At 60.0% G+C, this 21,118-nt stretch overlaps 2 protein-coding genes across 4 annotated transcripts; one reads left to right on the top strand and one right to left on the bottom strand.

Moving 5' to 3' along the window:
- Window positions 1–159: 159 nt before the first annotated feature.
- On the top strand, window positions 160–11,095 carry RHOC (ras homolog family member C). 3 transcript variants are annotated; one of them, XM_051808676.1, is made up of 6 exons: window positions 160–266; window positions 1,525–1,597; window positions 8,576–8,733; window positions 9,615–9,735; window positions 10,052–10,182; window positions 10,304–11,095. In XM_051808676.1, the coding sequence occupies exons 2-6, from the start codon at window positions 1,591–1,593 to the stop codon at window positions 10,475–10,477; spliced, it is 591 nt and encodes a 196-aa protein (XP_051664636.1). In that variant the 5' UTR covers window positions 160–266; window positions 1,525–1,590; the 3' UTR covers window positions 10,478–11,095. The 3 variants fall into 3 exon arrangements, with proteins under 3 accessions (XP_051664636.1, XP_051664635.1, XP_051664637.1); XM_051808675.1 differs by having other exon boundaries at window positions 1,525–1,784; XM_051808677.1 differs by lacking the exon at window positions 1,525–1,597 and having other exon boundaries at window positions 221–266.
- Window positions 11,096–11,303: 208 nt separating this feature from the next.
- Window positions 11,304–19,572, bottom strand: MOV10 (Mov10 RISC complex RNA helicase). Its single transcript, XM_051808543.1, has 23 exons — window positions 19,374–19,572; window positions 18,595–18,855; window positions 17,683–17,779; window positions 17,449–17,588; window positions 17,139–17,377; window positions 16,821–17,061; window positions 16,466–16,588; window positions 16,224–16,377; window positions 15,989–16,143; window positions 15,690–15,866; window positions 15,460–15,607; window positions 15,208–15,369; window positions 15,010–15,113; window positions 14,684–14,781; window positions 14,473–14,592; window positions 14,284–14,386; window positions 13,961–14,084; window positions 13,690–13,881; window positions 13,491–13,565; window positions 13,258–13,383; window positions 13,003–13,091; window positions 12,749–12,870; window positions 11,304–12,563 (listed from the first exon to the last, which is right to left on the bottom strand). Exons 2-22 carry the CDS (start codon window positions 18,726–18,728, stop codon window positions 12,756–12,758), a joined length of 2,916 nt encoding a protein of 971 aa, XP_051664503.1. The 5' UTR covers window positions 18,729–18,855; window positions 19,374–19,572; the 3' UTR covers window positions 11,304–12,563; window positions 12,749–12,755.
- Window positions 19,573–21,118: the final 1,546 nt, after the last annotated feature.

Genomic DNA, 21,118 nt, shown 5'->3' with positions numbered 1-21,118 from the left:
GCCCTCCCCACCTGAACAGGGAGAAACCCCCCCGGGGGCTCCGCGGGGAAACAGCGGCGGGTCCCGGGTGTCCCGGAGGCGGGCGGGGGGCAGCGCTGGGAAGGGGCTCGGCACAGCCCAGCCCGGCTCGGCACAGCCCAGCGCTCCCGCTCCGCCCTCGCGGGTGGCCCCGGACGGGGCGGTGCCCGGCGCTGCTCGGAGGAGCCGGGACGGGAGCGGGAGCTGGGACCGACACCGGGAGCGGGACGGGGCAGCGGCGGAGAGAGGTGCGGGGTCCGGGGGAGCGGAGCGGCGAGGGCTCTGATGGGGGTGCGGGGCAGCAGCTGAGGAGTGGGGATGCTGGTGGGGTGCGGGGGTACTGGTAAGAAGTGGGGGCAGAGCTGCGGTCTAGGGGAACTGGGGTCTGGAATTACTGGGAGTGATGTGGTCTGAGTTACTGGCGGAGTCTGGGGCAGCTGGGGTTTGGAGTTGCTGGTGGGGTTTTGGGGGAATTGAGATGTGAGGTTGCTGGTATTGGTGTGGGGTCTGGGGTTACTGCGGTCTGGGGGAACTGAGGTGTGGAGTTACTGGTGGGGTGTGGGGTCAATGCTGGGTGCCGGGGCACTGCTGGGGGAGCGGGGCACAGGGTGGGTGCCCCAGCCGGGCTGGGTGGGGTGCAGCGGGACAGGGCGGGGTGGGTGTGCCCGGGATGGGGCGGGGGGGCCCTGGGTGTGGGCAGGGGTGGGTCAGCTGTACTTGGGCTCTGCGTGTTGTCCCTGGAGGGTGGCCTTGGGCTGTGGGTCCCAACTTGCGGTTGGTCCCCCAGGCAGTGACTGACCCAGGGTGAGAGCCCCGGGGCTGCTGCCACATCCCACATCCCTCCCCACAGCCCCCGCTCCAGCAGTGTCCCCATGCACGGCCTTGCTCACGGAGCTGCCGCTCCGTGTTTTCTTCAGAAAAAGGAAAAAAAGTTCCCTTTGCTCGCTGCTGAGCTCATTCTTAAACATTTATATTAGGGGGGCTTGCGGGGAGGGGAAATAATTGTGTAATGTCTTAGGAGCAGGGGAGCATTCCAAAAGCATGACTGCGCGGCCCTTTCCAGCGCTGAAAAGTCTGGCAGCCAAGTCTCCCAGCGGCCACCAACCCCCCCTAAATCCAGCCTCAGCCTCTCAACACCCCCGTGAGAACGGCAGAGTGATCCCCCGGGCTGCATCTGCGTGGGGTGGGCTGGGAGCAGGGGCCCGGCTGAGCCCCCGCCCGGGCTCACATCCCTGGGAAAGTGTTCCGGTCAGGAAACCGGAGCCGGGAGGTAGCGGTTTGGCTGCCTGCGTGTCACGGACACCAGTTGCATTTTGTTTCTATTCCGCCAAGTGCTTTTGGTGTCCAAACAGTTCCAGTTTGTGCCCGGCTCCTCCTCCTCAGCTCCCAGGTAGAGCCCGAGCGAGGTTTTAACGGGCTTTAACTTGAATCCGTGCTCCTGACAGCTACGGCTTCTCCAGGGAAACATTTAAGCGGAAAATAAGCCAAGTCACTGTCTTCCAACAGGTTGTCGGGAGCGTTTAACCAGGCTCACCTCCCAACTTGCCGTTTGCACTGGAGAGGCGTATTGACATGAAAAGTAAGGAATGTATTAGCAAATATTGATCGGCGCTGGGGCAGTCAGGCGTTGCACAGGCACCCTCTGAGATTGTGGCGTGTTATTTGGAGCTTTCCACAAGACACTTGTGCTGCCGGGAGGCTGGGAAGGCTGTCGCTTCCGTGGGAGGTAAAATAGGAACATGGCATGATGTCCTTTGGAAAAGGAGGTAAGGGGCAGGCAGCTTCTCCCCACAAAGCTCAAGCGCTTCGCGGTTCGAGCTTTGTTCAGGCTTTCGAATTCTTCTGTTCCGAGTCCCTTCCTCTGTTTTGCTTGTGGATGGTTTTTTTGTGAGGTTTAGCCATGAGAACGAGCCAGCCTGGGCGCTCTGTTCCAAATCTGGGCCCGGACAGTCGCCCTTGGCCACTGGAGTGTGTGGTAAAGCCCAGCTTGCCTGATCATGCCCACAGAATAGCTCCCCCCAAAAAAATGGGTAAGGTCTAAACTCGGGCACTGAGTTGAGCTCCTGTTTTGATGATCACTCGTCGTTTGGATAGGGGAAGTCCAGAGGTCTGAGGAAGGTTTCAGGCAGCTCTCCCAGTGGTAAATACAGACATTTTCCTCGGCGCCGGGCAGTTCTGGCAGCGGAGGCAGGCGGGGTGGCAGGCGGGATGGGAGGCTCGGAGCAGCGGGTGCTGGTGGGTGTGGGTGTGCTCTGGGTGTCAGTGATGGCTCTTGGCTGCCTGGGGGCTGGTCTGTGCTGCACAAACTGGGGGCTGGGGGGGTGTGAAATTGCAGATGCTGCTGTGCCAAAATCAGCACCACTTGGGTCGCCTCGAGCTGTGATCTGCCCGGGAGCCTGAGCTCTGCCCTGCCCGTTGTGTTTCCCTTTGGCATTGCTCTTTGCTTCCAGCCCTTTTGGGGACTTTTTTTCTGCTTTTTAACCTTAATGACTCCATGATTCTGTGTAAGAGACCCTCTGGTAGCTGTGACACTGCCAGGACACTTGCCCTGTGCTACCTTGGCCATGGTTTAGGTGTCTCAGCAAATGAAATTCCCCTCGGTGGCCATTCCTGTCGGGTTTTAATTTGGAAGTTTACTTACTTTCTCATTGCACCAGTGAGTCCAGCCAGCTAAAGCCGTTTCTGTTGTGAAACAGCCCTGCAGAGCATGTGTGCCAGTGGCCTGTGTGCTGCTGTCATCCTGTCCCCAAACACCTCCAGTCCCCTTCTTTATCTTGGAGACAGCTGTGGCTGTCACTGTGCTGGTCAGAGCTGTGAGCTGTTGGTGGAGCAGGAGCTGCTCCCAGGGGGATTCTGGAGGGGGTTTCCCACCAGTGCCCCATTCCCAGGGCTGTGGCAGTGTCCATGGAGGCCTGGAGCTGGCCAAAGTGACTCTTGTTTGCCTGCTGGCACCTCTCAGGGTCCTGTCCCGAGGTGCCCTCCCCTGGCACTCACAGCAGCTCTGTGCACACACACGGACATGTTGAGAGGTGGAGACAGCCTGTCCTTGGCTGTGCTGGGGAGGAAACCTTTCCTGTGTTCCCTCTGGGTGCTGGGAGCTGCTGAGGGTCCTGTCTGTTCACAGCTGCACAGCCTGAACCGAAGGTGTGTGGTTTTGAAATCCAGTTGTGAGCCTCGTCTCATAACCCAGCCTTGAGCCTGGTCTGTGCTGCATTCACCCAGCTCGGCCCTAAACAAGAGTCAAATCACTCCAGCCCAGCACTTGGATGCTTTTGTTTTTTAAACTGATGAAAAGTTTATCAGAGCTGAAGGCACAGCAACACCAGGAATATCTCGGGCTGGCCAAAGAGGTGGTTTTCCTTCTGCAGTTGTATTGTGGTGTGGCACTGGGGTGGTGGGGCTTTGTGCCACGGGCTGGGTGTTCCCTGAACCTCCCATCCAAGGGGAGCAGCCAGAGCTGCTGGGGCAAAAGAGTGAGGAGATGCTTGGTGGCAGCTCTGCAAGGCAGGAACATGAGCCCCAGGTCTGTTCTCTTATCTCTGGCCAAAAAGTGATCTGGGGGCAAAGCTGGTGGGTGCATGGGCACTGCCCAAAGGCTTTACCCTCCTCCTGGCTCCACTCTCCTGGGTGAGGAGGGTTTGTTTGGAGAGGGGGATTTGCCAGGTCTGGGGGCTGTGGGGAGCCGGCCCTGGTGATGTTGGCAGCACTGGGGGTGTCCCTGCAAAGGGAGTGTCCCTTGCAGGGGGACTGTGAAGGGGCTGCTCCCAGCACAGCTCTGTCCCCCCAGCCCTGCCCAGGCCTCGGGATGTGCCTCCAGCCAGGGCTGTGATTCCCAGTGGGACAGGTCTGGCCGGGGTGGGGCCATCAGCAGTGCTTGGGAATTCCTGCATTAGAACAAAACCCTTCTGTTACCTCTGGGAACTCAAGCCAGGCTCAGGAGGTTTGTTGAAAGATTTCTGTCCCTGGTTGAGGTCCTTCAAAGCATTAACATCTTTCCCTGCGATTCCTGAGATCCTTTAGCAGACACTGGGTGATGGACACATCCTGCTGCCAGAGGAATTCCCCATTTCCTGCTCAGCAGGAACTTCACATTTTGAGGCACGAAGCTGGGAGAGGCCAGTAACACAAGGGCTGCCCTGGAGCCTGGCTGATTTTATGGTGATGGCTTTAGAATTAGCTGCTTGGAAAGTAGAACAGAGCAATTTGGGGTCATGTTGCAGCTCTTTGCCTGCTGAGGATTAGGCTGGTGCTGGCAGCAATGGCACAGACTAAACCCACAGCCACCCCAGCGTGGCCCCAGCCTGCCCAGAGCAGCGGGTACAGGGATGGGCACAGGGGCCCTGCGGGGTTTGGCACTGGGAGATGCCAGCCCACGGTTGCTGCTCCCTTTTGTTGTCTCCATGGATGAGCAGGAGGCATCTCCAGTGGGGCCCTGAGGGTGCTGCTCACACCCTAGGGCTGTGGGTGCTGCTGGGCTGGGTTGGGTTGCCAGCGTGGCTGGGCAGCCTTGGCTGTAACTCGGGGTGGTTGGCACTTGGCAGAGTTTAAAATCTGAATTTCCATGGCTCGTTGAGGGTGACTGTGTGCTTTTAATCATTTGGGCTGATGGCAGTTGTAGTAAAACTGTCCTCAAATTCTCATGGAATCACACAAGAGTTTGTGTTGGAACAGACCTTAAAGCTCATCCCATCCTGCCCCCTGCTGTGGGCAGGGACACCTTCCTCTATCCAGGTTGCTCCAAGCCCCATCCAACCTGGCCTTGGACACTTCCAGGGATGGGGCAGCCACAGCTTCTCTGGGCAACCTGTGCCAGGGCCTCCCCACCCTCACAGGGAGGAATTTTTTCCCAATATCCCATCTAAGCCTGCCCTCTGACAGTGGGAAGCCATTCCCCCTTGTCCTGTCCCTCCATCCTTTGTCCCAAGTCCCTCTTCTGCTCCCTTGGAGCCCCTTTAGGCACTGGAAGGGGCTCTCAGGTCTCCCTGGAGCCTTCTCTTCTCCAGGTGAGCACCCCCAGCTGCCCCAGCCTGGCTCCAGAGCAGAGGGGCTCCAGCCCTTGGGGTATCTCTGGACTCGCTCCAGCAGCTCCACATCCTCCAGATGTTGTTCCCAGAGCTGGAGGCAGCTCTGCAGGTGGGGTCTCACCCAAGCTGGGCAGAGGGGCAGAATCCCCCCTCCCCTGCTGCCCACGCTGTGGGATCAGCCCAGGGCACAGGAGGGGTTCAGGGCTGTCAATGCACATTTCTGGGTCCTGTTGAGCTCCTCATCCACCAGCACGCCCAAGTCCTTCTCCTCAGGGCTGCTCTCCATCCATTCTCCTGCATCTGTGCTTGGGATTGCCCTGTTTGTCTTCATGAAACTGTCTTCATGTTTACTACTCCTATCTGCCCATCATCTGGGAACAGCACAAAAGCCTTTGCATCAGACTCCTCATCCCAGGGACTGGCCTCATCCTGCCGAGCAGCAGAGCATCCCCTGGCAGAGGAGTTCCTCTCTCCTGGAGCAGGGTGCTGCTGGCCTCTGGTGCTGGTGCTGTGCCGGCTGCCAGCTCCAGGGCATGGATGTGGGCACCCAGCCGGCCCCCGGGGGCTCGCAGCCCTCCGAGCCTCCTTGCCCCGCTCGCCTTCGCGCGCCAGCTCGGGATTAGTAATGGGCTATTTCTGGACGGCTCTCGTGAGTAATGGAATGAGCTGTGCTGAGATTTTGGGTGGGGACGGTGCCTCTGCCCTCTGAGTCACCGCTCGGCATCACGCCGGGCGCGGGAGCCGCCGGGGCCGGAGCCGTCCCGGGTCAGGGAGGCCGAGGGAGGCCGTGGGAAGGAGCTCTGAGTGCGGTGGCTCTGCTCAGTTCGGAGCCCCTGCAGTCCCCCTGGCCGGGCAGTGCGTGGGCAGGGCAGCATTTGGGCGGGAGTGCTGCCACTCTGGTTGGTTTTGGTTTCTGTCCAGTGTCTGCAGACTGGGCACAGGCAGGTCCTGTCTGGGAGCGGGTGTTTGTCTCCTTGGGCATCTGCTGCTCCTCCTGCTGCAGATGTGTCGTCTGTGCTGTGCCGTGGGTGAGATAATGGCACAGCCCAAACTGCTGTTCCTCCTCCATCCCTCTTGGAGATAGGGAGTCGCAAAGCAGCAAATCATGTTTTGCTGCGGGCGAAGGAGCTTCGTGTCTGAGTAAACAGACTTTTTTTGCCCCTGAGCTCTCCTTTTCTCCCGCTCTGGACATGCTGCTTGGAAGGAGGATGAGAGGCATGATTTGCGACAAGGGTCAGATTTGATGACCTTGGAGGTCTTTTCCAACCTTAATGATTCTGTGATTCTAAGGATGATGCATTTCTGTGTCCCCAGGGATATATTGTCCTCCTCAGGCGGGCAGGAGCCAGCAGACTCCTCCAGCCCTTCTATCTGCCTCTGTAACACAAATTCTGTGCCTCCTCAGGATGAGCTCCTGGCTGGCTGTCCCTGCTGGGACAGTGGGTGTCCCTGGCCCAGCTGTCACAGGCAGGAGCAGGAGGGCATGAGGAATAGGGATAGGAGCTGTTCCCCCTCCCTGCTCAGCCCCTGCCTCCCTAAAAAGTACCCGTGGTCCCAAAAAAGGACCCTTTGGGGCACCTTTTATTTTTTTCTCCAGCTTCAGCATTGCACAAATGTGCTCACCCTTTCTGTGGGCATGCTGCTCCACTGGGATGTGTGCCTGACCCCCAGGCTCCTGGCTGAGGAGTGCTGGATCCTGCCGGATGCAGCCCTTGATCCTCTCTCTTCTCACCTTACAAGTGCCAGCCTTCTATTTCTATTAACAGCTCACAGCACTCAGCAGCCACAAACCATTCCTGCCTCGGCTTGTGAGCCAAAGTGCTTGGAACCTGCAAAGATCCATGGCTACCAGCAGGCCTGGCCTGGATTTGGGTGAAAACTGTCTCTCTTTTGCCCAAACCATTGGGCAGTTTGATTTGTGAGACTGGGGTGGTCCCCAGGCTTTGTGTGCCAGGGGTGACCTGCCAGGCATGCCATGGGAGAGAAGAGCTCTGCAGCCTGCCTTTGGAATGTGGCCCAGCCACTCGGGCTCGATTCTTGATCCTTCACTTGCTGCTAATTACAATGTGGCCAGACTTGGGGTTTTCCCCCTTTTCCTCCCTTTTCTGTTGGCTCAGGGTGTGGGTGTGTCACCTGGGTGGGGACAGATGCCTGGCCTTCGTTAAGGCTCAGCTCAGTGCCCTGGTTAAATGCCAGGCTTATGATGTCCTGGCCTTCCCAGGGCGATCCCAGCGTGATCCTGGGATGATCCCACTGTGATCCCCCTGCAGTTCCCTGCAACAGCATCGGTGTGTGTGGCCTTCCCACAGGGTTTTTTCCCCCGAAACCTTCCCAAGGCTCCCGGCATCCCAGACCCTTCCCATCCTGCTACCCAGGCAGGGGGTGTGGACAGGGACAGGGCTGGTGGGGGGATGTGGCACGTCCCTGCCTTCAAGAGCAGTTTTCTTGCTATCTGTAATTTCCCCCAGAGCAGTGTGAATTTTCAGGGATTAAACCCTGAGCTGTCAGCTTGCATCATTCCCGGGATCTCTTCTGGGAAAGGGAGCTGGTGATGTGCCAAAGGCACTTAAGGAGTGGGTCAGGCTCTTGGAACTGAGGCGTCTGGGAAGCTGGGGATGGGAAAGAGATTTTGGTCCCAAGGCTGGGAGGGATGTGATCCCACCACGGATGATTTTCTCATGCCTCATTCAGATGCTGTGCCAGGCGTTTTGTGGCATTGTCCTGGACGACTCCCAGGCTCCTCTGTAATCCCCTTTTGAAACCGAGGGATGCAAAGGCATAGCTTTCCTTGCAGGGCTGCATCCTTTTCCCTCGGGGCAGAAAGCCACCCTCTTTGCCTGGGTTTTGCCTGTGTTTGCCGAGGGATGCCTGGCAGCTTCTCCTGCCACCGGTGCCAGCGTCGGCTCTCTTGGTTCCGTGGCAAAGGCTCCTTTGTCAGACAGGCTGGGATGGGGCCAGCCCAGTGCTGGGTGCCAGGCACACAGGTCCTGCTTGCCTGGACCTCCAGGAGCTCAGCCTGGCGCGTTCCAGCTGCTGATCGGATTATTTGGGAGCCAGTGAGTGTGCCTGGGTGAGGAATTCATAATCTAAAATAAACCCAGCGTGTTCGTGGCACTCCGAGGTTGTCTGAAACCCCCTTTACCTGGGTGGCAGCACAGCAAAGCCCAGGGAGGGTTGGATGGCTGGGGGGGTGGGTTCCCCATGGGGTGGGTAAGGCAGAGCAGTCTGTCACCTCACTCCAGGTCCCTGTGGGCAGCCACCAGCACTGCCATGGCTGGGACATCACTGGGATGGTTCTCCCAGCCACAGCAGCAGTGCTGGGTGTAAATAGTTCCAGTCAGGCCAGTTCTTGCAGTGCCCATGAGCTGGTGTGTGCAGGAGCTGGTGGGGGCCATCAGTGGCTGTTCCCAGTGGGATGTGCCCAGGTGTCTGTGTCTGGTACCTCCCTGGCCATCGTGCACAGGGCTCTGGGGGGCTGGGAGCATGGGCTACCCGTGGTGCTGTGCCCCAGTCCCCTGCTCCTGTCCCCACAGCGATGGCAGCCATCAGGAAGAAGCTGGTGATCGTGGGAGACGGTGCCTGCGGGAAGACGTGTCTGCTGATCGTGTTCAGCAAGGACCAGTTCCCCGAGGTCTACGTGCCCACCGTGTTCGAGAACTACATTGCTGACATAGAGGTAGATGGGAAGCAGGTAAGAGCCATCATCATTCCTTGCTCATCATTCCCCTTGCTCCCACAGCCCCACTCTGGCAGTGCCACCGCCCAGTGCTGCCACCAGGGCTGGTCCGTGTGGATGGGAGCCACTTGGCTCCTGCCTTTCTGGGTCACCCTGAACCTGCCTGTGCTGGTTTAAAGGTAAACCAGCAGGGGAAATGAACTCAGCTCAAAAGAGAGATTATAAGTCAGAAAAACAATTTAATAAAATAATACAATAAGTACGATTATACAGACAAACAGTTGGTTTTAACCCACAAAACCCAAATGTATAACCCAGCACCCTGGGGCATGAACAGGGTGGTGTTCTTTGGGCCCCCTGAGTCCAAAGTAAAAGGAGAGGGGAAAACCTGTTGGTGAGAGTGCTGGTGCAGTCTGGTCAAGGGTGGTGGTTGCAGTCTGGTTGAGAGTGGTGATTGCAGTCTGGTTGAGAGTGGTGGTCTGCAGTCTTCCTCTGGATCCCACGAGTGGTTAAAAAAGTCCCAAGACTCCAAGATTATATATTCTCCAGGTCAGGCCCAGCACTTCCCTCAGGGTAGGGAGCTTCACAAAGGGTGTGAGGACAGGAGCATCCTCCTGTCTCACAGGCCCCTTAACACCCAGTTTATAGCCTGAGGAGTCAGGGCTGCTCTGGGCAGAGGGTGTAAATGGTTCATTGAGAACAGTTTCTGGGCAATGGCATGGAAGGCTCTAGAATACACAGTTTTGGGTTAAACCCATACAGTGATGAACTGGTCCCAGCTATTCTAACTAGGACACTGCCCCAGTTTGAGGAAGATCACAGCTATACCTGAGGAAGATAAATCTGTCACTCCTGACCTGCAGAGCTGCTGAGCCATTGTCCCTCTCCCCTCCCAGGTGGAGCTGGCCCTGTGGGACACGGCGGGACAGGAGGACTATGACAGGCTGAGGCCCCTCTCGTACCCGGACACCGACGTTATCCTCATGTGCTTTTCCATCGACAGCCCGGACAGCCTCGGTAGGGACCAGGGAGTGAGGGGGGACCTGAGGCTCCCACAGGACTGGGTGCTGCTGCTGAACCCCCCATGGTCTGGGAAGCCTCTGTTCTGCCTCTCGGGGATGCCAGAGCTTCCCCTTCATCCCCTGGCTTGGTGTGCACTCTGGGGAAATGCTGGGAACTTGCTGGCTGGGTGGAGGTGGTGGGAGAGGAGGATGCTGTGAGAGGGCGAGCTCTCCCTGCTTCCTGTGGCAAAAAGCCCCGGGGTTGGTCCCTGCGAGGAGGCTGGGAAAGAGCAGCCCCTCAGCTCACGGGGTCCCACGTGTGCTGGTTGCAGAGAACATCCCTGAGAAGTGGACGCCGGAGGTGAAGCACTTCTGCCCCAACGTGCCCATCATCCTGGTGGGGAACAAGAAGGACCTGCGGAACGACGAGCACACGCGGCGGGAGCTGGCCAAGATGAAGCAGGTGGGGGCAGCCCCGGGTCTCTGCCCGTGCTGGGTCCCGGTGCAAAGGGCCGGGTGCCCCGAGGGCAGTCGCTGCTGTGCCCTGGCAATGCTTCCAAACCCTCTTTTTCCTGCTTCTTTAGGAACCGGTGAAGCCAGAGGAGGGGAGGGACATGGCCAACAGGATCAACGCCTTCGGGTACCTGGAGTGCTCGGCCAAGACGAAGGAAGGGGTGCGGGAGGTGTTCGAGATGGCCACCCGGGCCGGCCTGCAGGTCCGCAAGAACAAGAAGCGCAGAGCCTGCCCGCTGCTCTGAGCAGCCCCCCGGCCCCTGCACCAGCACTGCCTGCCCTGCCCGGGGAGGGAGCACTGGCAGCCAAACGGGACCTCGAGGTGCCAGTACCTGCCCTGAACCCTCTGCACCGGAGCTGCCACCCGAGCCCGCGGGGCGTCCCTGCGGGATTCCGGGGCCACGAGGGGCCAGTGCCTTCAGCACCCGCTGCTCTCCGAGGGCAGGGTGTTTGTGTCGCTCCCCGTGTCGCCCTGTTTTGTACTGATTTCCCTGGTTTTGCCTTTCCCGTGGGGATTGCCATGGTATTCAGCCTCCCTCCCCAGCTCCGGGCAGGTGCTGCAGAAGCTGGAGGTGCCCACAGCTCGTGTGTGGGGCGTGCTGGGCCCCCGAGGTGCTCTGCCTGCTCCCCCTGCCGTGCAGGCAGCACACACCAGTGTTAGACAGACTTGCCTGGGCAGCTTTAGCCCTGTCTGTGATTAGAGCCGGGCTCAGCTGCTGCCAGGAGTGCTCTGCTCCCGGGATGTGTGCCCAGCCCTGCCAGTATCGCCGCCTTCGAGTCTGCCTCGGTCACGGACTTGGCACCAGTAAACTGAACTGTGTAATTGGGAGAATAAATGCAAACCGGTATTTTAGTAATTGTAACTCTGCTTGCGTGGCATCCTTCCGGCTCTCCTTTGAGCCCCTTGCTGCTCCAGGCTCCTGCCTGGGGACAGAGGCCACGTGCTGCAGGGTGGGGACCTGCTCATCCCACAGCTCCTCTTGCTCCAGCTGCTGCTGCAGAATCAGGGCTCAGCACAGCGTGCTTGGGTAGGATGCCGAAAAACTTGGGAATGATGAACTGCTCCTAGACTTTTTATCTACAAGCAGCAAGGTGTTTATTTATTCAGCGTTGGGAGCAAGCCAGCTAGCGCTGGTCAAACTTGCTCAAAGGCACCAGTGCAAAATCAAGGTATTTGTGCAATCTACATACATGATTACATACGTGTTCATATGATAACAACATCTAATTATGCATATTAATAATAGGCGGGGCCTGGGCAGAGCTTAGGGCGGTGCTTTCCAGATTCTTCTCTTGGTGCTGAGTTTTGGTGGTCATTCCAGTCTTCCACCTCATATTGGGGGTCTTTTTCTCTTCTCCCTCACTTTGACCTTCTTACCTTTCTATTGTTAATGTCCCAACTGCTGAAGCTTGCAGAAACCCTTGGCTCTAAGCCCTTTTCTCCTATTCAGATGTCTACCTTGTCCTAATTTATAACCTCTGGGTTGATTGTATACTGTTTCTAGCATTCTTATGATTAGGTTTAGGTCCAGTAAACAGAACAGAACAAGTCTTAGCAGCACAGACAGAACAGGTGTTGGGGGGGCTTTCTCAGCAGAGCAAGATACCTCAGTTAACTCTTTTAGGCCTGGCTCTCGTTTCAGATAAGAGCCAGGAAGCAGTTTATGTGGGAAGGGCTGGGCAGGAGCTTCCCAGCTGTACCCAGTCCCTGGATGATGGGCACTGCTGTCACTGCTGGAGCCATCCTGGCTCTGGAGCAGGTCAGGACAGGGCTGCAGTGAGCCTGTCCCTGCTCCAGCAGCCCTGTCATTGTGGCAGAGCCCCAGACTCAAGAGACCGTTTTTCTGTGAATATTTATTCCAAGGAAACAAAGTGCCAGCCCAGCCGTGCCAGCTCTCAAGCCAGGCAGCTGCCCTGTTAGGAGCTGAGCCATGCTGTGGCTGGCCAGGTCCCTGCCTGCCCCAGTCACCCACCACAGCAGCACTGGGCTCCCCTGTGCACCCAGTGATGCTCTTTGAAGGCTTAAGCCTTTCACTGAACAGTGAGACCAGTCACAGAGAATTGTTTTGCCATAGCTGTGTCAAAAACTGGTTAAAATGGAGAATGGTCCCAGTCCAGTCCTCCATAAGGGGAGGGGGCTGCCCTGTGGTCTGTGCCAGGGCTCCTGGCTGGCAGGAAAGGCTTGGCATTATCCTCTGGTCCGGTGGGTTCAGCCCCAACTCTGCAGGGATGCACAGAGACAGGGGGAGTGCAAGGGCTGCTGCAGGCCAGGGGACAGGCTGAGGGGGCTGGAGCTTCATAGGGCTTCTCCTCCTTTCCCACGTAGGTTTCCTGCAGAGAAACCTCATGGCAGAACTGGCCCCCGAGTTGAGGGTAGGGACAGGCAACTCCTAAGTGAGGACCCATCCTAAACCCTGTCACATTTGGGGCAGGAGAAGCCTCCTAGTCAGTGCCTCTAACCCTAACCCTGGCTGTGCTGGTGCCCCAGGGTGCTGGCAGCTCCCAGCCCTGCTCACCTGGGTGTTAAATGTTGAGCCTCAGACCCTGGAGGTCGGCAACAAGTCTGTCCTGCTCTGTGCCCTCACCCTCATAGGGGAGTCCTGTATAGCCACCCTCTTCCTTGCAGTACATGAGGAACCTGCGGGCACAGAGCCAGGGGAGGGTGGGCAGGAGGTGGCACTGGCCCTGCTGCTCCCTGGCACTGGTGTGTTGCCAGCAGCAGGGAAGAGCAGGCGACAAGAGTCTGTGGCAGGGGCCAGGAACAGCTCACCTGTTCCAGTGCTCATCCTTGCTGAGCATGGCCGGGTTGCCCACCACGATCAGCAGAGCCTTGGCCCTGGTGAGGGCCACGTTGAGCCTCTGCAGAGGACAGGCCGAGGGGTGTTACCTGGCTGCAGGTAACACTCGCCCCCTCGCAGCCCCACCTCGGTGCAGGCAGCTCTGCTGTGGCACTGGGCACCCAGAGCAGCCCTGCCTGCCTGTGGGAACCAGGGGGGAGAAGGGGCTGCTCGGGGCAGTGAAGTACCTTTGGGTTCTTCAGGAAGCCCAGCCTGAAGGTCTTGTCGAACTGCAGGTACGCGCTGTAGCTGCGCACGGTGGAGATGAGGATCACGCGCCGCTCCTGGCCCTGGAACTCCTCCACGGAGCCCACCTGGGGCGGGGACAGCAGGTGAGGGGCTGGGAGCACCCCCAGGCTGGGGCTGGCAGGGCTGCCTCCTCCTGCAGCAGGGTGGGCTCCTCTCCATGCCCAGTTCTTACCTTCAGCTGGCTGATGTCTGCCAGCCTCTTCAGGACGGGGTCCAGGGAGGTGATGGCTCTCCGAATCTTTTCCACCTGGGGGGAGGCACGTGGCAAAGTCCGGCCACCACAGAGCCATTCTTGCCCATCCCATTCCAGTGTCCCCTGTCCCCTGGGGAGGTCTCTGCCCGTGCCCTGCCTGCAGAGCTGTGCCCCTCACCTGCTTCCTGTAGGGAGAGATGATGCCGATCTCCTTGGGGGACACAGTGGGACAGCCCTTCTTGCCCTGGCTCTGCAGCAGCTTCTTGAGGTAGTCGACCAGCACCTCGATTTCGGCCGTGTTGAAGAACGAGGGGCTCTTCTCCTCTCTCTGGTCTTCCCCACAAACCCCGTGGAAGATTATGGGGAAGCCCTGGGGGTGGAAAACATTGGTCTCTGCTCTGCCTGCTCCTCGGGGCTTCCCCCAGCCCCCTCCCTGCTGCCCCCCTCACTTGTTTGGGAAGTTCCTCCCAGTTGCAATAGAAATTCCGGACATCCAGCCCGTCACTCTCACACGCCTTCAGCTCGCTGTCGTAGAAGAGCTCATTGGGGATCTTGAGGATGGCCTCATGGGACCTGGAAGAGGCAGGATGGTGACCAGGATGGGTGCCACATGGGCCCAGCACCCTCCCAGGCACTGTGCAGGACAGCAGGTACACTCCCACCTCCCACATCAGCTGGGGCACTACGAGGCTCTGAGGGGGACACACAGATCCTGGATGGGGCTGTGGTCACAGAGCAGCCCCACACCTGCCCGCACCATCCCTGTCCCCACCTGTAGTTCCAGAGCAGTTTGGTGACAAACTGTGGGTCGTATCCTTCACTGGACTTCTGGTACAGGGGGTTGTGCAGCATCAGCCTCTCCAGCAGCGAGGTGCCTGTGCCCAGTGAGATCCCATGGCTCCCTGCAAGGCTGCTCAGCCCCCCCGGCACCAGCAGTGCTCCCACCCCTCTCCCCACTCACCCAAGCCGTGCTCCATGGCCAGCGGGGAGGTCAGGACAGGGCCCAGCTGCTTGGGGTCTCCTGCCAGCACCAGTTGCCCCCCGTTGGGGTTGGTCTTCTGGTCCATGGGAGTCAGGAGCCCTGGGAACAGGGAGAGCTCAGTGGGAGGCAGGGGGGACCCTGGGCCATGCAGAGATGCTGGTCCCCCAGGCAGCAGCCGGGCACCACTCACCGGCGATGGCGACCACACTCTCCGGCTCTACCGCGTGGCCACACTCGTCGATGAAGACATGGGAGAAATACCCAGGGGGGAAGTTGGCTGACACCAGCCTGGAGGAGAGGTGGAATGGGGCTGCCTCAGCACCCCTGCCCCACCTGGCCATCCTTCCTCCCTTCCCCTTCATCCTCATCCTCCTGCAGAGGAGAGGTCCCACCTGCTGCCTGCCCTCCTCCACCCCTTCCCACTGAATCCCTGAAGGGCTGCTCTCACAGCCTGGCTGCAAGACAGCCCCTGGGTCCATCCCCCGGGGTACTGGGGACAATCCCAGCTCCTCTGACCTTCCTGCTGTCACCAGCGTGGTGACGAGGACCCGGTAGCGCCCCAGGTACTCCTTGCTCGGGTACACGTAGCTGCTCTGCTCATCGTCCCAGTTGCAGCAGGGCTGGAACGCAGGTACTGGGTGAGATCCAGCTCTCCTGGGGGCTGCCAACCCAGATGTGCTGGCAGGATGCAGGGCTGGAGGGGCAGGGACCTACCCTGATATCAGCAGGCACCTCCCTGTAGTTCCTGGAGCTGGCAATGAGCCTGTAGACATTCCGAGGGGGGATGTCTGGGATGAGGCGCTGGCACAGCAGGTCTGCGGCGCTGTTGGAAGGGGCACAGGCCAAAATCCGGGCGTCCTTGAAGCATGTCCACACCTGGGTGGCAGGAGGAGGTGACAGCACTGAGCCCCACGTGCCAGGGTGGGCAGCAATGCCCGGGGCTGGACCTGGGCACCGGCCGCTCACCTGCTTGATGGCCTCCACCACAGTGACCGTCTTGCCGGTGCCGGGGGGGCCGAAGATGAGGTAGGGGGCCGGCCGGGACATCCCCGTCACGATGTGGGTCACGGCCCTGCGCTGCTCCTCGTTCGCCTGCAGTTTGCGGTCGAACCACCTGCGGGAGCAGAGGCTGCGCTGCCGGTCCCCGCCCCCTCCATCCCCTCGGACCCTCCCGGCCCGCGGAACTGGGGACTCACCGCGGCTGGAAGGGGCCTGCGAAGAGGGACATGTGGCAGGAGGCAGAGGGGAAGAGGAGGCTGGACAAGCCGCGGCGCATGGCCAGGACGACAGCCCGGTGCTGGACCTGCAGCGGCAGCCGGCTGAAGGTGAAGGTCACGTCGAACTTCAGGTTCTTCACAAACTTACTCAGCATCCTGGGAAGGAGTGGTGTGAGCAGGGCAGGCGGACACTTCCTCCATGCCCTCCCGGTCCTTCCCAGCCGGCTCCCGGCCTCCAGCACCTCCGAGTGGGGCTGCTGAGGCCAGACATCACTCACTTGGGGGAGAAGCCCAGCTTGACCTTATCCAGCTCCACGTTGTGCACGTAGCCCTTGTACTGGAGGAGCGGGGAGTGGTCCCGCTCGCTGCTCAGGTTGGCAAAGAGGTGGTCCCCCCTCAGCACGGACGGGCGGTTCTCGGCCACGCCGGGCACCTGTGCCAAAGGGCTGCTGTGATGCCAGACCCACGGGAGCCCCAGCACCCCTCCCATCCCCCCTGGATTCCCCTACACACGTCAAGGACCAGCAGCCCCCTGTCCTGCACCATGGTCACGTCCTGCATGTCATAGCGCCGGATGTCCACCTCCATCTGGATCTCCTCCAGGTACAGCAGCAGCTGGAACTTCTGCTGGTAGTTGTCAGCATCCAGAGGTGCTTCCAGCAGCGAGCTGTGGGCAGCAGAGATGTCATTGTGTCCCAGAGGCACCTTGGCTCTGGGGGGGCAGCTTGGCATTGCCCCCAGCCCTCGGTACTCACCTCATGGTAGCCCAGTTGGAGCTGGCACTGGTGCTGGGTCCGAGCAGGATCGTGTCCTTGAGGTTCTTTGGGTACTGGTAGGGGCCTAGAGGGATTTCCCTCTCCAGTTTGTTTCTCAGGGAGCTGGGTGGAGGGGACAGCAGTGCTGCAGGGACTGCAGGGCCAGGCTCCCCCTGGGCCATGACTACTCCAACAGGCAGAGTGTCTCCAGCCTGCTGTCACCAGCCATTGCACAGGGATGAAGCACTTTCCTGGGTGCCAGACAGCTGGGTCCCAAGGAACTGAGCCTTGTTCTGGCTGGAGAACAGGCTGGGCCCCTCTGCTTGAGATGGCAGCAGGTGACTCTGCCACATACCTGTCGGGGGGGATGCCTTCCTCGGTGATGACGGTGACAGGGCGTTGGAGGCTGGCCTGGTAAGGCTGGTAAGGTGCCGAGGGCCCCAGGTCCTTGGCCAGCTGGCTCTGGGCGACGGCAGCGACGTAGCGTGAGATGCTGAAGGGCTCGTTGGGCTCCTTGGTGAACTCGAACACCAGCACGGTGGGGAAGTGCCCATTGCAGGAGGTGAGGCACCGCACCTGGATGGGGTACCTGCCACCTGCGGGGCCGACAGGGGAGCGTTGGGTCCTGCAGCCCCTCCAGCGGGGCAGGGGATGGGGCAGGAAGGGACCCTACCCGGGTGGAGCACCAGGGACTGCCCCTGTGTCACCCCTTGCTCGTCGCTGAAGGAGAGCGCCGGGGACTGGTAGCGTGGCTGGACCCGCCGCAGCGTCACCTCCTGCGTCCCGCGGTTCTGCACCTCCACAGGGACCGTGCGGGGCCTGCCCCGCTCCACCGGGAAGCGGATCTCCCCGTTGCCCTGGTCGTACTCCGAGACGATCTCCACGCCGTGCTTCCCGCTGATGAGCTCGGCGCTGCGGGGAGGGAGGGTCAGGCTTTGCCGGCTGGGGAGGGGGTCTGGGGGCTCTCCAGGGCAGGGTCATACCGCTGCTGGGCATAGCTCCGGGGGGGTTGTGGAGTGGAGCTGGGCTGCTGCTGCTGCCCCGAGGCAGAGGTGGGCTGTGATGTCTGTGCATCCGCTCTGGGTCTCCGGTACTGGTCTGCCACCACCACGCGCCTCTTCACCTGCGAGGAGCAGCCCCCGTCAGCCCCGGGGTCCTGCGGGGGTCCCGTGGAACCAGTCCCCGTGGGCACTGCCCCAGCCAGGGGCCTCTCTCACCGTCTGGAGTTGCACCACCTGCCCCCGCACCAGCGCCCGATGGGTCACCCTCAGGGCATTCAAAGTGCAGGAGAAGTTGGGAGTCCTTGTGTCAGTCCTGCAGAGACAAGGGAGAGGTTTGTGAGGGACAGAGCGTGGCAGGGCACAGGCAGGGGCACGGGCAGCTGAAGGGAGGCAAGAGGGAAGGTGAAGCAGAGCAGTGAGGCTGCAGTGAGGGAGCTCTCAGTGGACTCCTCTGTGCCAGGAGAGGGAGAAGGACTTGGGCTTCCCACTGGCCCGTGCAAATCTTAGACCCCTGCAGGCTGCCCCAGCAACTCCATGCTGTGCCATGGCCATGCCAGCTGTGCCACGGCATCACTGCCTGGCCCTGCCAGCCACGCAGGCCCTCTCCCTGCCCCTGCCAGTGCTCAAGCAGCAGCAGGGCAGGGACTTCTCCCTGTCCCCAGATCCTTGACAGAAGATGCCACCCAGAGGGGTCAGCCCCCTGCACAGCCCCTGGCACAGATGGGGGCTCCTCTCAGGCACAGCCACTGCACTCCCAGCAGTGATGACTCCCCAGGTACCTCCTCCTGCAGCCCGGGCCCACCCTGCAGCCCACCAGTGCCCTGAGCCCCAGCTTTGCCAATGATTAACAGTGGTAATGTTGCACAAGGGCCAGTGTGAGTGGGGTCAGCAGGGTCAGGTGGCCACTGTGGAGGGCAGTGGGTATCCAAGGCCTTGCCCAGGCAGCTGCTGAGGGTCCCACAGAGCTGGGATCATCCCAGCAGGGCTGTGGCAACACAGAGGGGCTTGGGGGCCCAGTGGTGCTGCTGAGGACCAGTAACACTGGCCAGGCACTGGGCAACGCTGGCGGGGGGGAATGGGAGGTGCTGGCCAGGGGGACCGTCCCAATTGCCCGGGTCTGGCTCTCACCTGCCCCGGAACTCGAGGTTGTAGATACTCCGCAGAGTTTCCCGCTGACACTCCTGCTCCCGGCCCGTCTCCTGCAGGAACTGCACGAACTGATCCCCCCACTGCCTGGCCTCAGCCACTCTGAACCGCGGCATGGTCGAGCAGAGCTGTGCCGAGCTGTGCCAAGCTGTGCCGAGCTGTGCCAAGGTGTGCCGAGCTGTGCCGTGCCGTGCCGAGGTGTGCCAGGTTAAGCAGAGCTGGGCTGGGCTGGGCTCACCGGGGCTGCTCCTTCAGGGAGAAACGAAACCGAAAGGGGCCGTGAGCCCTCGGGACCGCCCGCCCAGACCGGGGGGGGGAGATGGGGAGGGATCGTGGGGGCGGCTCCCGCCCGGCACCTCCTGTCCCGCAGCATCGCCCCGCGCCCCACGGAGGGGTCCGGCCGCGGGGATTGCCCTGGCTGGGTGAGGAGGGGCTGTGCCGGGGGCTGACCCACCACGGAGCCCGAGGGGCGCATCCCCCCCATCGCAAGGTGACCCCAGAAATGCCGGGCAGGTGCCCAGCCCGGGCTGTGCGGTGTCAAAGGTGGGGCTGGCTGTCACCCCACCCCTGCAGCCCCCCAGCAGTGTTTGTCCCCAGGGTGGGCAGCAGACGCTGCCGGCCCCCACCTGTGCTGCCCTCGGGGCGGGGAGGTGCCCAGGTGTGCTGCATCCATGGATCCAATGGGAGGGATGGGGGGCTCCCAGGGCTCCAGCTGCTCTATAAAGAGGGAATCAGCAGCACCAGGTTTCTCATGCTCTCACCTCCAGCCTGCCTGGTGACGGTGGTGGTTGCTGAGCTGCTGCTATAAGACACCCCAAGCCCCTGGGGCTGCTCGTGGTGTTGCCCGGGTGCTGCTTTTGCCTCTCTGTGGCCCAAGGGTGCTGGGTAAGTCTCCTGTTCTTTCTTCCTTAGGTCGGGGTCTTTTCCTCCATCCCAAGCTCTGCCAATGCCCTGCCAGTGTCCAGAGGTTGCTGGGAGGCTGTGATGGTGTAGAGCCCCTCACTGACTGCAGGAGGGCTGAGGCTTGAGGAACAGGGCATTGCCTTTGGAGGAGTTGCTTGCAAGTCTGTCTGTCAGGCAGAATGTTGGAGCTTTAAGTTTTGGTCTTGTAAACAGAGAGGAAAACTCTTTCCACATGTGCAGAAGGGGAGCCTGGCTGCTCTCAGGCTGGCAGGACCCATCTTGTGGCCCTGGGCAGGGCCAGCTTTGCCCTCCCTGGATCAGCTAAGCTGCAGTACCCGCTGTGATTCATCTGGGGTCAGACTTTGAATTTTGTACACTCCAGCAGAGCCAGTCCAGGATATTCACTGCTCTGGAGCTGGCCTTGGTCTCTGCTGAAGTCTCTGGTCTCCAGGAGACAACTGCTTTCAGGGTTACAATCCCTCTGGGCATGTGGCAGCCCTGGACTGGCACTTGCTTGGTGCCCCAGGGGCGGTCAGACATGTCAAGCACTGCTTTTCCAAGGGAGAAATAAGGGTCGGGACTGGGACTGAGATAGCTGAGCCTGCTGTTGAGACGCTGGTGGGAGATAGAGACCAGGAGACAGGCAGGGACCGAGCCAGCCTAAAGGACGACTAGCCGAAGATTTGGAGAAGGACAGAGAGATAGAAACTCTCATTATTGCAGCTCTTAAGGCTGGAACAATAAGGGCAGAGAGCAACTTTCAGTGTAACTAAGGAGCAGGAGAAGACTAGCCTTGAGGCTGATAAAAGCTGTGTTGTGTGAACAGCCTTATCTCGGGCCCCGGCTTCAGCCCCACATTCTTGGAATTGCTGCAGCGATTTCCTGGATGGATGCACGGCCACAGCCCCAGCACGTGGGGCACTGGCACACACAGCCTTTCATCTCCCCGGGTGCTGCCGCAGGGAGGGACCCTCTCCCACGGACTGTCCTTGAGTGGCTCCGTGCAGGGCGTTTTCCAGCCCTCCAGCACAGCCCTGCTTTGTCCCGGGTAGGATCCAACCAGGAGCCTTTCCTAAGCTGAGGGAGGTGTTACAGTGGAATGACGTCTGCTGTCGTTTTCCAGGCTGAGGTGCCTCGTTAGAGCTCTGTGACTGTTTTTATTCCATTTTGGAAGTTCTCAGCCCTCCAGTGGCCATGTCTGTGTAGCAGGGTGGGAGCATCACCCCCGGGTTTGGAGTGACACCACCCCTCCCTAATCATGGAACCGTTAAGGCTGGAAAACACCTTGAAGATCACACCAATGTTGACCACTAAACCATGTCCTCAGGTGCCACATCCACACATTTTTGAACCGTTCCAGGGATGGTGACTCCACCACTTTCCTGCCTTCAGACAGTCACCTCTCCATCTGCCTTCACCAGGCACCAGCAGAAGTGAGACCACGAAAGAACAGACACAAATGGCTTTAAACAAAGACCAGTGTATTTGCACTAGACTAGTTGATACAGAGGATGCCTGAGGGATGAATGGTCAGTCTCGACAGCAAATACAAATATATTTTATTTAGACAAAACTCACAAAGGATAGACACACTTATTTTGTG

The sequence above is a fragment of the Manacus candei genome, unplaced genomic scaffold (genome assembly GCF_025592945.1).
Source record: "Manacus candei isolate 608988 ecotype Guabito, Panama unplaced genomic scaffold, ASM2559294v1 h1tg000073l, whole genome shotgun sequence".
NCBI lineage: Eukaryota > Metazoa > Chordata > Aves > Passeriformes > Pipridae > Manacus > Manacus candei.
Note: the sequence above shows the minus strand (reverse complement) of the source record. Positions and strands in the feature narration are given on the sequence as shown.

What these genes read in the sequence shown, in the direction of transcription:
- RHOC (XM_051808675.1), top strand. Translation starts at nt 1,763, where the DNA reads ATGATGTCCTTTGGAAAAGGAG. An exon ending in TAGAGGTAGATGGGAAGCAG is followed by an intron (nt 8,734 to 9,614) that starts GTAAGAGCCATC and finishes CTCCCCTCCCAG; the next exon opens with GTGGAGCTGGCCCTGTGGGA. An exon ending in AGCTGGCCAAGATGAAGCAG is followed by an intron (nt 10,183 to 10,303) that starts GTGGGGGCAGCC and finishes CTGCTTCTTTAG; the next exon opens with GAACCGGTGAAGCCAGAGGA.
- MOV10 (XM_051808543.1), bottom strand. Translation starts at nt 18,728, where the DNA reads ATGCCGCGGTTCAGAGTGGCTGAGGCCAGGCAGTGGGGGGATCAGTTC. An exon ending in AGGTGGTGCAACTCCAGACG is followed by an intron (nt 17,589 to 17,682) that starts GTGAGAGAGGCC and finishes TGCTCCTCGCAG; the next exon opens with GTGAAGAGGCGCGTGGTGGT. An exon ending in GCTTCCTGAAGAACCCAAAG is followed by an intron (nt 13,092 to 13,257) that starts GTACTTCACTGC and finishes TGTCCTCTGCAG; the next exon opens with AGGCTCAACGTGGCCCTCAC.